This window comes from Psammomys obesus, unplaced genomic scaffold (genome assembly GCF_907164565.1).
Source record: "Psammomys obesus unplaced genomic scaffold, mPsaObe1.curated_primary_1811, whole genome shotgun sequence".
Lineage (NCBI taxonomy): Eukaryota > Metazoa > Chordata > Mammalia > Rodentia > Muridae > Psammomys > Psammomys obesus.
Genome location: NW_026596134.1, coordinates 9,025,862 through 9,039,672, shown reverse-complemented (window position 1 = coordinate 9,039,672; position 13,811 = coordinate 9,025,862). Strand labels below are relative to the sequence as shown.

General features: G+C 37.6%; 1 protein-coding gene across 1 annotated transcript in view; it reads right to left on the bottom strand.

The window, feature by feature from the left end:
• Btbd7 (BTB domain containing 7) overlaps positions 1-13,811 on the bottom strand; it is an 88,509-nt gene that overhangs the window by 39,656 nt on the left and 35,042 nt on the right. Inside the window, exon 3 of the mRNA XM_055593013.1 lies at positions 12,555-13,634. Coding sequence (XP_055448988.1) covers positions 12,555-13,634 — 1,080 coding nt within the window. The remainder of the gene's footprint in view (positions 1-12,554; positions 13,635-13,811) is intronic.

Below are 13,811 nucleotides of genomic sequence, written 5' to 3'. Positions count from 1 at the left end.
CTTATGTCAAACTTTCTTGTAAGTGTTCCTGCTCTGATATATTCTAATCCAAAACCAAGCACAAGATTAGTGAGGACTAAGAAGAAGGAAAAGGGAGTCTCACAAGAGCTAGTCAGAGATTTCTATAAAGAGAACAGAAGTAGTGGTAACTTTTCTGCCACAGATTTATTAAAATGTTAAAAACAAATCGACCACTCAGTATCTGAGAAGTGAACAGGCTTACATTCACGTATATAAAATTAAAAGATACCCATCTACCATGGGTGACAAAGTGATACCTGTACTTTGTTCACTTCTATCTCACACTGTCATTGGTATTTTCACTGTATTAGAAAAGGAAAATAAAATCTACAAATTTTGAGACAGGGTTGGTTTTCTTGACCATCCATCCAGGTTTGATTCTCAGCACCCATTTGGTTCACAACCATCTTTAACTTCAGTTCCAGGGTACCCAATACTCTCTTCTGGCTTCCTTGGGCACTGCACACTGATGGGGCACAGACAAATGCTGGCAAACTATCCACATAAAATAAATCACCAGGTGTAGTGGCATATGCTTGTAACCACAGCACTCAGGGAAGCAGAGGCAGGTGGATCTCTGTAAGTTCGAAGGACAGCCTAGTCTAAAAAGTGAGTCCAGGACAGCCAAGGCTACATAGAGAAACTTTGTTTCAAAACACAAACAAACAAACAAAAATGTAGAAGTGACCAAGGACAATGCCAACTCCATATGATTCCATATGAGATAAGACTAGCAATGGGGCATATGGAGCCTGCAATGGCCATCTCCTGTAACCAGAAAAGACTTCCAAAGGAGGGACTGGGATACAAACCCAGCCACAAAACCTTGGACCTACAATATCTCTTATCAACAAGATGTGCAGGGGTAAAGACGGAACAGAAATTGAGGAACTGCCAACCAACGACTGGCCCAGTTTGAGACCCATGCCATGAGAGAGCACCCACCCTGACATTACTAATGATATTCTGCTATACTCTGAGACAGGTGACTAGCATAACCATAATCTGAGAGGCTTCGCCTAGCAATTTATGGAAATAGATGCAGAGATCACAGCCAAACATTAGGTGGAGCTTGTAGAATTCCAGTTCAAGGACACTACAAGAAAACATACCCCCAGTAGGAAACATACCCCCAGGAGGGGCCCACAGAGAGTAAGCCACTCAACAGAGAGCATACATGCGACAGACATAGGCCTTTTGTACATATGTAACAGTTGTGCAACTTGATCTTCATGTGGGACTCCCTAAAAGCTGGAGCAGGAGTTGTAACTGACTCTGTGGCCCACCTTTCAATTTTCTGTCCCCTAACTGGGCTGCCTTGCCTAGACACAAAAGTAGATGTGCCTAGTCCTACTACAACATGGTGGGTTTGTGTGTATTCATCTGAGCATATGTGCAGAGGTCAGGGGGTAGCTTGAAGGCATTATCTCCTTCTACCATGTAGGTCCCAGGGGTTGAACTCAGGTCACTGGGCTTGGCAGAAGGTGCCTTTACCTCCTGAGCCATCTCTCTGGCCCTACTTACCTAGTTTTAAATTAATGTGAGTAGAGAAAAATAAATTTGTTATTACACAGTTCAGCTTAGGGCATTTTTTGAACCTATTATAGCAAGATATAAGATTAAATGACAATATATTTAGAAAATAAGATCCATGTATTCCCCGGAATTCCAGCCAAACAAAGGTTTTAAACGTCAGCATTATTTTTTGATGCAAGCTTCATTAGGAAGAAACACTGACAGTGTAAGCCTAATTTTATTGACCAAATCAATAGAAAACGCTTATTTAATTTTCATAGTTAAAGAGGAGTATGTTTGATAGCAGACTCCTTTGATAACAAAGATAGTTAAGTCTGTAAATATATTACTGTTTTGTTTTGTTTTTTTTTGGTACTAGTTTTAGATGTGCAGATATTTTACCTTCAAACACTAATATGTAAAACAGTACACACAAATAAACACTAAGCATGAGTATATAAAAATGCTTTATAAACACATACATGCAAAGGATAGAGGACAATTTTGGGTAGTGGTTCTTAGGTCCTTCTACCTTGTTTTTGAGACAGGGTCTTTCACTGACCTGGAGCTTGGCTGGCTGGCTAATGAGACTCTGGGATCTGCGTGGTTCTCCCTCTCCAGTGCTGGGATTGCAAATGCATACCAGCTTTTTATGTGGATTCTGGAATCAAACTCAGGTTGTAATGCTTGCAACAACAACAATTTACCAACTGAGCTATCTCTTCAGCCCTTAAAATCTTAATATATCAAAGACATCTTCTTCATGGAGACATTTAGTGAGACTAGAACCATGCCAATCTATACTAGAAAAATGTTTGAAGCCATTTTTCTGGCCAACTTATCATCACTGAATGTTTTAGCAGATCTATAAATACAGTTAGAGACATCTGCAAACAGTATTTTTGTTAGTGGTAGTTATCACTATGGAGAAAGACTACAAGTTCTTAAATATCTTTGGTATTACTTGTGTTATTTGAATCTAACAAATAGTGCATTTATTTTCTGTATTTTTAGAAAGTAACTTGAAAATTTATTAAAAATAAATAATATGGTCTGGAGAAATAGATGGCTCAGTGGTTAAGAGTATTGGCTATTCTTCTAGAGGTCTGGAGTTCAAATCCCAGCAACCATATGACTGATGGCTCACAACCATCTCTAATGGGATCTAATCCTTCCTTCTGGCATGCAGGTGTCCGTATAGACATAAAACTCATATACGCAAATAGATCTTTAAAAAATGTACTGACATAAAAATATCTCAAGGTTTATTAGTAAGTATGAAAAAGACAGCAGAGCTAGAGGTGTAGTGTGATGCTACTTCTAACACAGGGTAAGAGCACATATGAAACACGGACTTACGTAAAGATCTGCCAAGAAAGCCATGAAGCTGTCCATACAATATCTCTCTAGAGTAACTTAATTTTAGTGTAACTTAATTTTGAAGCAATGTATTCTAGTCCTTCTTAACATCTGAAGTTGATGAGTACATTTGGTTAGAGTCACACCCTGGATGAGAGCAGACCTTGGTTTAAAGAAACTTTGCACCTTGATTCTTAGTTTGAAAAGCTATCATATTCGTACGATACGATGCAGATCTTCTCTTTTGTCATCCCCACCCTGGTCATTTAGGTACTCTCCTCAGTCCTCTATTTTACTTATATTAAATAGCCTGTTTCCTTTCTTCCTTTCTTCTTTCTATCTCTGAAACTTCTGTAGCCTTAGTTGGCTTGGAATTCTCTACATAGACAATGGTGGTGTTGAACTCACAGAGATTAGCTTGCGTCTACTTTCTGAGTACTGGAAATACACCCTCAACATAAATCAGTTTTCAAATTGTAAAGCCCTATCTACTATTAGCTAAACCTGGTGCCTATGTTTCTATGAAGAGGGGAGAACGACCTGAGGTTGAGGAACTTGGATGAATTTTTAGTTAATGTGTGTCAGAGTTAGGATTAGAATCCAGGTCTAAGTTCAAAGTTCACATTTACAAAACACTGTACCACATAATATTTACTTATTACTGAACCTGCACAAGCTTCACAGGATTGTTAAGATCAACTGAAACAACTTATGTCCAGTGCTGTAATGAAGCTAGGTACACTTTGACATCCAAACATTCTCTTCCCCTTGGACAATCCTGAATAGCAATTTTGTTATTAAATATTAACTTGAGATTTGAAAATAGTTTACACTCTTTATTTTATAACTAGCACCAAAAGTTCCAGTTAACTGAAGTTTTAAAATTTTTATGTTTTACTTTGAAATATAATTGGTTATATGCAAAAAAGTATAGTGAACAGATCTCTCAACAATTCAAGGCAAATGAGATGCCACGTTACCTACTAGTATATTGCTATTTAACCTCCCTCCAACAATCTTCAGAACTTCATTATTGTATGTAGAGGGAAGGTTTTATTTAATTATTGAAAAAGGACTTCTGATTAAATGCCATATAATTTTAAATAATACAGACATTCAACAGCCTCTGTTACAAATAGATTGTACATATTTTAGAAATAATCAGGGCTGCAAAGTGTTACATACTTATATTAAAAATGTCTTACAGTAAGTCATAATATTCATTACTATCTTTTAAGTATATAAGGGAAATAAATATATTCCATTTTCAATAGAAAAAAAATATTGGCAACTGCTTATAATTTTATTTTCCTTAATAAATAAAACAAGACAATTTAGAATATAATTTCCAAATTACATAGGCATTTAGCAAATACCTGATTACAACTGTCATTACTGTAAATTTATTGCTGAATTTTAGAAATATAGTTAGTTCTTTGATCTACATTATAAATTAGCTAAATAGGTTAAGACTGCTCTTAGGAGTCCCACATGTGGCACACACCTTTAATTCTAGCACTAAGGAGGCAGAAGCTGGCAGATCCCTGAGTTCAAAGATAGTTTGGTCTAAATAGAATTCCAGGCCACTGGGGCCCTATCTCAAAGTTTGCTCCTGGATTAAATTTTTGGGTTCAGATAATGAATAGCATTGACTGACTTTAAGGATATTCTACTTTCTGTCCTTGGGCTATCAAGTGAACAGATGACCAATCAATTTGATAAAATGACCAATCAGTTGCTTAAACTGATGAGTTAGACAACAGCCTCACTGTTTAGATTATATATGAATCCACTTTTCTAAACAATACTTCTCTTTTTACCTTGAACACTGGGGTTAAGTGTTTTCATTTTGTTTACAACTTCAGGGCTTTGGGCATGACCAGCAAGCACTCATCAATGAGCTGTAACAGCATATGCCTTAGGCTCACTACTCAGCTGTTTTCCTAAGAAAAGATTATGCCAAGGCTGGAGAGATGACTCAGCTGTTCTTCCAGAAGACCTGAGTTCAATTCTGAGAACCCATATGGCAGTTCACAATCTGTTGCAGGGTATTTGGTCAGACAGTGATTGTATTGTTTACTGGAAAAATCTGGTTCTAACTATGGTGTGGCTCAGCCTTAGCACACTTTTAATCCAAGAGCTCCCTGCTTGAACATTGTAAACAGGATTAAATAAAGTCAACCATGGATCAAGAGTTGGAGCAAGCAACCAGTTATCAGAGAGTGAACATAGAAAAGAAACCATAGAGAGTAAAAGTAAGTAAGGAGGACAAATAGACGCACAGGAAGAGAGGAACACTCAGTTTGAGGGTTTTTTGAGACAGCATGGTTATATATATACAGCATTGCTTCTTTTGGGGCATCAGCTGAGAAGGAGGGTCAGCTGGGTGCTTTCTCTGCCTCTCTGCTTTTGTTTTTCGAGACAGGGTTTCTCTAATTTTAGCTGTCCTGGAAATCACTCTGTAGACCAGGCTGGCCTCAACCTCAGAGATCCACCTGCCTCTGCCTCTGCCTCTTGAGTGCTGGGATTAAAGGCATGTACAACCACCACCCAGATCTCTGCCTCTCTAAACTAACAGGCTTTCACCCTAGCATCTGGATCCTGGGTCTTCATTGGTAAAACCGAATGACTGAGATAAAAAAAAAAAACAGTCCAGTTCCAGTGGATTCTATCCCCTCCCCCCACTGGCCTCTGTGGACATAGCATGCATGTGGTGCACAAACACATCAAAGCAAAATGCCCATAAACATAATTTTTTAATAAAAAAATCCAAAGGGAAAAAAGATTACTTAACTCTCATTAGATACTCAGAATAATTTAGAGGCTGTAATGATGCCTCAGTGCTTAAGAGTATGTGCTGTTGCTCTTCCAGAAGACCTGGGTTTGCTTCCCAGCAAGCTTAAAATCATCTGTGTCTCCAGTTTCAGGGAACCCAACATCTTCTGATCTCTGTGGTCACCAGGCATATGTAACATACACGTGTAGGTAGATAAACACACACAGACACAGACACACACACAAATAATTATGCAAATTTAAGAAAAATAATTAATAGTACATAGTGAAGAATCTAATAAGAGTGGTGTTAGGTTCTTGGGGTGATTTGAATAGTATCAATATTTTTATTCCCTCTTTAGGGAACATTCTCCTCCTTCCCCTCCCCTAGTTCTCTGAAAGGGGGAGTCCTTCTCCCCTACTATCTGACCCTCGCCTATCAAGTCTCATCAGGACTGTCTGGATCTTCTTCCTCTGTGGGCTGGCAAGGTCTCCCTGCCAGAGGGAAGCGATCAAAGAGCAGGCAACCTAGTTCATGTCAGAGACAGCCCCTGCTCCCCTTACTAGGGAGCCACATGGAGACAGATCTGCCTATGGGTTATATTAAGCAGGGGGTCTAAGTCCTCTAGATGCATGGTCCTTGGTTGATGCATCAGTCTCTTCAGGGGCCCCTGGGCCATCAGGTTTGTTCTTAAAGGTTAGGGCAATATTTGGAGATTTAGTGATAAAAGGCAAAGGTACCCTGGACAAAGGCAAGAGCAGTGAGATATAGGAAAGTCTGTAGTCTATACTAAAAAGTATTTAAAATAAGATATGTAAGCTAATGTTGTACTTCAGAACTCTATTTAAACTTGCAGTTAAAAACTGTTTACAAATGCTAACTCTCCTTAATTAGATATGCTCCATCTCAGTCACTTGAACTGGCACTTATGAAACTAAAAGTAATTCTTATGTTTTGTGTTTAACTGACTGTGCTGATCTGCCGAAATCAGTCTTCTTAGTTCATCATTCTTTTAGAATTACGGTCAAACTCATTTGCTTTAGAAGGAACAATTACAAACAGAAGTAAAATGAACCACCAGCTTCACTAAGCTGTGACAAAGAGGAAAAGTGTCAATATGTAGGACAATGGAAATGGAAAGAGGAGAAATGGAGGAGTGAGTGGGGACAGTGAGTCTGCCTTTTTGCATGCTTCTGGGCACACACTCTTGAGGGGTGGCCAAGTTGCTAAGGGAAAAAAAATTAGGTGAATGTTTTTGTTGGCTTGTTAATATTTTTAACAAAATAAAATGTAATTTATAGTGACTAAAAATATGGCAAATACAATATACAATCCATTTTAAAATGAAGATTATATATAAAATTCATCTTTCAAAGGTTGACAATGTGTTTTTGATCCAGATAAGAAGTTTAAGGTTTGCAGTGCAATGTCTGACATTGAAAGGCACATGTAGATTTGTACTACTTCTGGTAGATTTTGTTCTGAGGCCAACAATATTCATATGTTGAGGACAGTGGTGGGTCTGTGGACTGTTAAAGTTCACGAGAAAGATATAACACTTCTAAAAAGTGGACTTTTCTTCAAAAAAAGGAGAGGCAATTGCAGTACACTTTCACTTCTGGTCTCACGATGTCAGAACCACTGCCCTGCATATGCCACTGGTGCTGTAAAGTGTCACAGTGGTAAGACACTTGTTCTTCTTTTTGGCTTCTTCCAATGTAGTAATCTATTTGGAAATTATAAATTCATATGCTTGTTTTGTTTTTACTATAGGCACTGCCATCAATTAGGCTTCCTAAGTGGTAGCCACAGAACAATTCCAGGTGCCTTAAGAAGAAAACGGATTTATCTGAAAAGGCTTTTTGTTAGTCTACAGCATTGCTCAGAGGGAGGACTAGTGCCTGGGCTCAGCAAACAGGCAAGACCAGAGAAGTCTGTAGTGAGCACTCTACCATAAGCTGTCCTGGAACCTGGGCCATGACGGTTCCTGTTCTGTGGCAGGACAGTGGGACAATGGTGAAGTACCCTTTCTCTTTTTTCTGTAGACATCATTGTTCAGTAAGAATGGACTCATAACTGATACAAACTGATGCTTCAGTAACTTCCACAGCTGCCTACTTGGGCTACCACCTCCTGGTCTAGACCTGTAAAACCAGTTCTCACATTACACCCCTCTCTCCCACTGTGCCCAAATTCCTGGGCATAAGGGTCAGAAGAACTAGTATGCATTACTTACACACAACTTTATCACCACAAGCTAGTTGTTAGTATCTGAACCCATCAAACTCAGAGGTTGTCAGCATGACCACATTAGTCAAAGCAAACCAAAATTACAAGCATGATCTCATTTGTTACTAATCTTCATGGACAAAGTCACGAATATGGTTGGCAGGGTTGTTGTCTGCTCTGCACATGCATTCCCTGCTCTCAGCAGGCATGGTGGCACATGCTGTAATCCCAGCATCAGAAGTTCAAGGCTATCCTCAGTTACGTAATAAATATAAAAAGAGCCCCGACTATATTAGGTTCTGTCTTAAACAAACAGGCAAAAAACAATGAAAAAGAACTTTCATATTCATAAGAACAAAATAGAAATCTTCAAAAATGATGAATTCTTATTTTTAAGAACTGTGGCCTTTTCTAGGTACCCGAGGGTCCAATAGGTACTGATGTTTGGGGCTGGCAAGATGGGGGTGGGTAAAGGCACTTGCCACCAAGCTTGATTGACCTGAATTTGGTCCCGAGGACCCACTTGCTAAAAGGAGAGGACCAGCTTCCACATCTGGATCTCTATCCACATGCTTTCTGTGGCACATGAATGCTTATGTACATATGCACAAACATAAATGTAATAAAAATCAGTTTTGTAATCAAGTTTAATATGCTTGTAATTTTAAAGCTGAGTGCTAATAAAATGTTTACCCTACAAAAAACCCAACCCCCTATATTACCCAGTCCTGCTCCCAATTAATTCTTTAACTCTTCCTTGTGCTGTGTACTTCCAATTATTCTAATTTTTATTAAATTAATTAGTGTTTTTAAGTATCTAAATATTACTTATCGCTGAGCCAAGCTCTGTACTAGAATTTTATTTGCTTTTGTGTCATTTAAATTTTTTTTTTTTTTTGGATATTAACTTCTTTACACATTTACTTCATTGTTTGAATTTATTCATCACAAAAGCACTAAACGAGTCATAAAAATCTCAGTGTAATTTGCTACTTTCTGTTCAAACATTAAGCAACTGATCTTCTAGACTTCTTGGAGATTTCTGTTCTGATCTCTAGACCAGACACATTCTTTCCCCTCCCTAACCCTAACTGTAACACTAACATGACTGGTACCTAGGCCGCACTTTGCTTTCCTCCTGCAGTGAATACCATCTCCTGATTCCACTACTCCATTTTTAGTTGGCTTTGGCGTCTGTTGAGTCACATCTTCAGAGCTTCCTGAGTGGGGATGCAGGAGCCGTAGCTATTTATACTCTAGTTCTTCTGTATTGTTGCTTTTTTCTTTCTAGATTTCTTCAAGTATACTTTTCAATCCTATTATACTTTCCATTTCTGTTAATTTTTTTTTTGAGACAAAATTTCTCTGTGTAGCTCTGGCTGTCCTGGAACTCACTTTGTAGACTAGGCTAGCCTTAAACTCAGAGATCAGCCTGCCTCTGGCTCCCAAGTGCTTGGATTAAAGGCGTGTGCTACCACCACATGGCTCTGCTCTTTAAGAGTTCTTGTTTTAATTTTTTAAACTCAGAATTTTCTGATTCTTTTGAAGTGAAAACAGGGTCTTATTATACACATTGGGCTAAGTGCTCTACACTTAGAACATACTATCTGTAAGTTATCAATGTCATTTTTGTGTGTGTTTGTTTCTGAGGCAAGATCTAACTATGTAGCCCTATGTAGTTTGAATGTTCCCAAACTCAATATTCTTGTCTCAATTTCCCAAATTCTGGGATTATGTTCTTAAGAAGAAAAGTAAGCAAATCATAATTTTTCTTTCAAGATTTCCAACAGTCCTAGTTTCACTGAGCATCCTTATTTAAATCACAAGAGCATTGGTTGCTTTTCCAGAGGATCTGGGTTCAATTCCCAGCTCACAACCATCTGCTACTCCATTTCTGGAGGATCCAGTGTCCTCTTCTGGCCTTCTTAGACACCAGGCATGCACACAATGCATATACATACACACAGGCAAAACACTCATACACATAAAATAAAAATACAAAGTACTGAATTCTCTCTAAAATGGTATATAGATAGAACTAAGAGAGATACACGGGAAAAAATTCAGATTTATCATATACAATAGATGCCTGAGTAGAGGAGTCATTGGTATGCAGAACTCCTGGAACACTCACTGTAAAGTGACAAGTAGACTGATACGTAACAGTTTGATAAATACAATGGTAAGAGATAGAAGCCAACTTGAAATTCTGATAAAATTATTTTAAAAAGTCTTAAAATCAGGAACTGTCTAAAAAAACCCATGACATATACTTAGTATTGGGCTTAATTAGTACAATTATTTTTAGAAAAGCCTGTGTACCTAGGGTTGAAGATCGGCAGTAGAATGCTAGCCTTAGCTAGGGCAGAAGGTGAGAAGCAAAAGCCTGTAGCAATAAGGATATACTCATCAGAAAGGTTAGCTGACAGTTACTGAATGCTTATTACATATCAAGCGCAGTTCAGGTCAATTAACTGTATGGTTTCCTTAATCAATCCTCTTACAGAATCTACTTACTGGGTTTTTGCTTGTTTGTTTTTTGTTTTTGTAACTCAGTAAGACTGGGAATTAGAGTTATATGACTCACTTAAGGTCAAACATAGTAAGATGCTGTGGAGGAGGATTTCAAAGCTAGTCCAGACCTGAGCCTTAAGCTTTATCACATGAAATTCTTCTACAAGTGACCAAACACTACACTCCTCACAGAAATAAAAATGCAGTTAGGCGATGTTGAAGGAATAAAGGACCCAATATGAATCTAAGGTATGTCCCACATAAGACTCCAGAAACTAAAGTGAAAAGCATGGCTGTAAATCTATTTTGAATGGGAAGAGATAAAAGTTCTTGTTTGGCCAGATTGAGACAACAGAATGGATGTTTAGATCTTTAAATGTACTGTGTAAAATGCGGTGTGTATGTAAATGACAGTAAAACATTAAATCACCTAAGAAAATAAAAGCACTCCAGCACAGGTAATCAAAGTGCCACCAAATATCTAAGAGCTACTTCACAATTCACCTTTAATTCAAAACTAAAATAATTACTACATTAAGGTATTCAATCTCACGTTTAAAAACAAGTAAATAGGTAAGAAAAACATTTGGATTTTATTATGCAAACCTGTCAAAATCTAAAAACAGTTTGATAAAATAAAGACTGTCATACCTTTTTGGTGCTGTGGCAAACTTCAATTTTTTTCTGTAGCAGCATTTTCATAAATTTGGCTTTATAGAATAAAGGAATTGTAGGTCAAGCTGCTAGGTCATTTCTGATATTGTCCTTATAAACTGACATCTAAATAGTCAGCTATTAATAACGATTATTATTTTAAACTAATAAAAAAGTTTAATGACATTCTGGGTGTGGTAAGTAAAAACTAATCATTACTGAAAGACAATGGCAAATTAAATTTAGAAAGATTATGTAAAAGAAATTTTTACCTTTGTTCTCTTATCAATGCCTGATTCTTATCATATTATTAACATTATCCCTACTAGGGCTTTAAAAAAATATTTCTCAAAGTCCTACTGATTGTTTGATGTACTTTTCAAGATAGAAAACCATGCTAATTTTTCCTTTCTGAAACTGTTACATTCTCCTCTAGTTGGCAGCTTTAAAAATTCTGTTAGTGACTGTAGAGTAGCAAAATTAAATTTCTCAAGTAATACTGGATCATATAATCTTCTAAATATACACTTTTTCTTTGCAGTAAGAAAGGTTTCTTTCCAGCTCTAAATGTCTGTTAGTTATATTTACCAACAGACATATATTTCCTTTTTTGTTTGTTTTTGTTTTCCAAGACAGATTTTCTCTATGTAACCTTGGCTGTCCTGAAACTTACTCTGTAGACCAGGTTGGCCTCAAACTCAGAGATGTGCCTGTCTGCCTCCTGAGTGCTAGGACTAAAGGTATGCGTCACCACTACCTTGCAGACAAATACTTGTTTAACACAACATTCATATATTCATTTACTTAGAATAGAGAAAAAATGATATGTCTGTATCTTGATGTATCTAATAAATAGAAAATATATCTAGATGTAGACATATTTAATTTATAGGCAGATATAGATATGGACACATTTAGTTTTCTTGATTTGTTTTAAAACAAATGAAAAGGATTTGTGGGTCTGGCACTTACTGTTTTATAAGCTAATATTTGATGTACAAGTTCAGCTTGAGAGATATAAACTATTTTAAAATGTAAATCGGAGACTTAGTTCAAGGAAATTTATGTTTAAATGTGTCCTACCTTTTAGTCTTATAAAAAAATTTATTCTAACTAGACAATTAAGAATCAACAAGGTATTAATATATAAGAATCTAAACCTGAAGTCTGGGGAAATGGGCTGGTTCACAGAGCAGAGACAGTGTAGGCGGCTAATCACATATTCCCACACCTATCAAATTACATTAGGGAGGAGTGAGGCTGCAGTGTCACCGTGTTCCTTATCATCAGTACCAAATGCTTGATCCTGGTATTAAGTGGAGAGCTACATTAATGCTGACCCTGAAGTTGTCTCAGCATTCGTAATTACAGACTGAAGAAAAACTAACCCTGGACAATGTTATCATAGAATTAAAGTAGTTATGTTTTCAGTTTGATAGACAAATATATCATTTGAGAAATAAAATTTTAAAGTCAGCATTCATACCTTGTGCAAGCATGTTAAATTCCAAGAACAGTGCTATGTGGTAAAGTTCCATGGCTTCTTCTGCCCTGGTCATGTTTGGCTTCCCTGCGACGAGAGCCTGAACTTCACTGAGGCTCCCCACAGAGGGGCTACAGTGCAAAACAGAGAGGTCCACCACATCAGTATACATACAGTGTAATATCACTTTTGCATATTTTTTTGGTATAATGGACTCATCTAATATAATCCTTGTGGGAGTTCTCAAAGTTCGGTCTGTGATTTCTTCACCAGTCCGTATTCTCCTTTGTAATAAATTTCGGAAAAATGGGGACCGTGCAGAAATAATAGCCTTGTGGGCTTTGAGCTCTTCATCTAGACAGCTCTGATTTCCACCAAAAGCTTCAACTAGTTCAGAATCTGAAGAAAAACTAAGGACAACATCATAATAACACATGTAATCAAAGAGTCCACGCATATCTACATCAAGGGAATTTGGTGTTCCAAACTCTTCACTGAGCTGAACAAGAATATCAACATTCTGAAACCTTGAGTCCTCCATTCCAAACTCTCCTGTATAAAGGTAGTGTAACAAGGCAGAGAACATGGGCATATCAATACCAGCTGTACTGATGTCCATTACTATCTCTGCCCCATACTCAGGTGAAGAAGAAAGCAGTGTTTTAAAAAATGGACACCTTGCTGCCAAAATGGCACGATGAACAGGAAAACAAGTTTCTTGAAATATTAAGTCCACGTCAGTACAGTACTTAAACTCATAAAGGTCAGCCATATCCTTCTGCAGTGTCCGGGCTTCGGGTCTGGCCAAACTGGCTTGCAGAGAAAGCTCCTTTAAGGCTGACGTTCCCTCGTACTCTTCCACTAGTGCATTGACGTCTCTAACATCCCATCCAGAGAGGAGCTCTCGCATTTGCTTGGCGTGATCAGCTGACCTATTTGATTTTCGGCGTTTAATAAACTTCTTTTTGAGGGTGGCAAGGCCAGAGGTTCTCTTTTTTTTGTCTTGTGGTTTCTCATGGCCATGGTCAAGGCTGTACAACTTTGACTCACAACCATAGCCTTGCTGAGAATAGGATGATGTTCCTAAGAAGAAAATTAAGCAAGTCATGACTTTTTAATATTCATTTTCAACATTAACATATTTCATGCCTAAAATTTTCACAAACACATTCCTATACTCAACTCAAATAAAAATGAATGTTGTTTTTATAACTACACATCACTTTTATATTAAAAGAGAGGGCTGGGCACTGTGGTGCA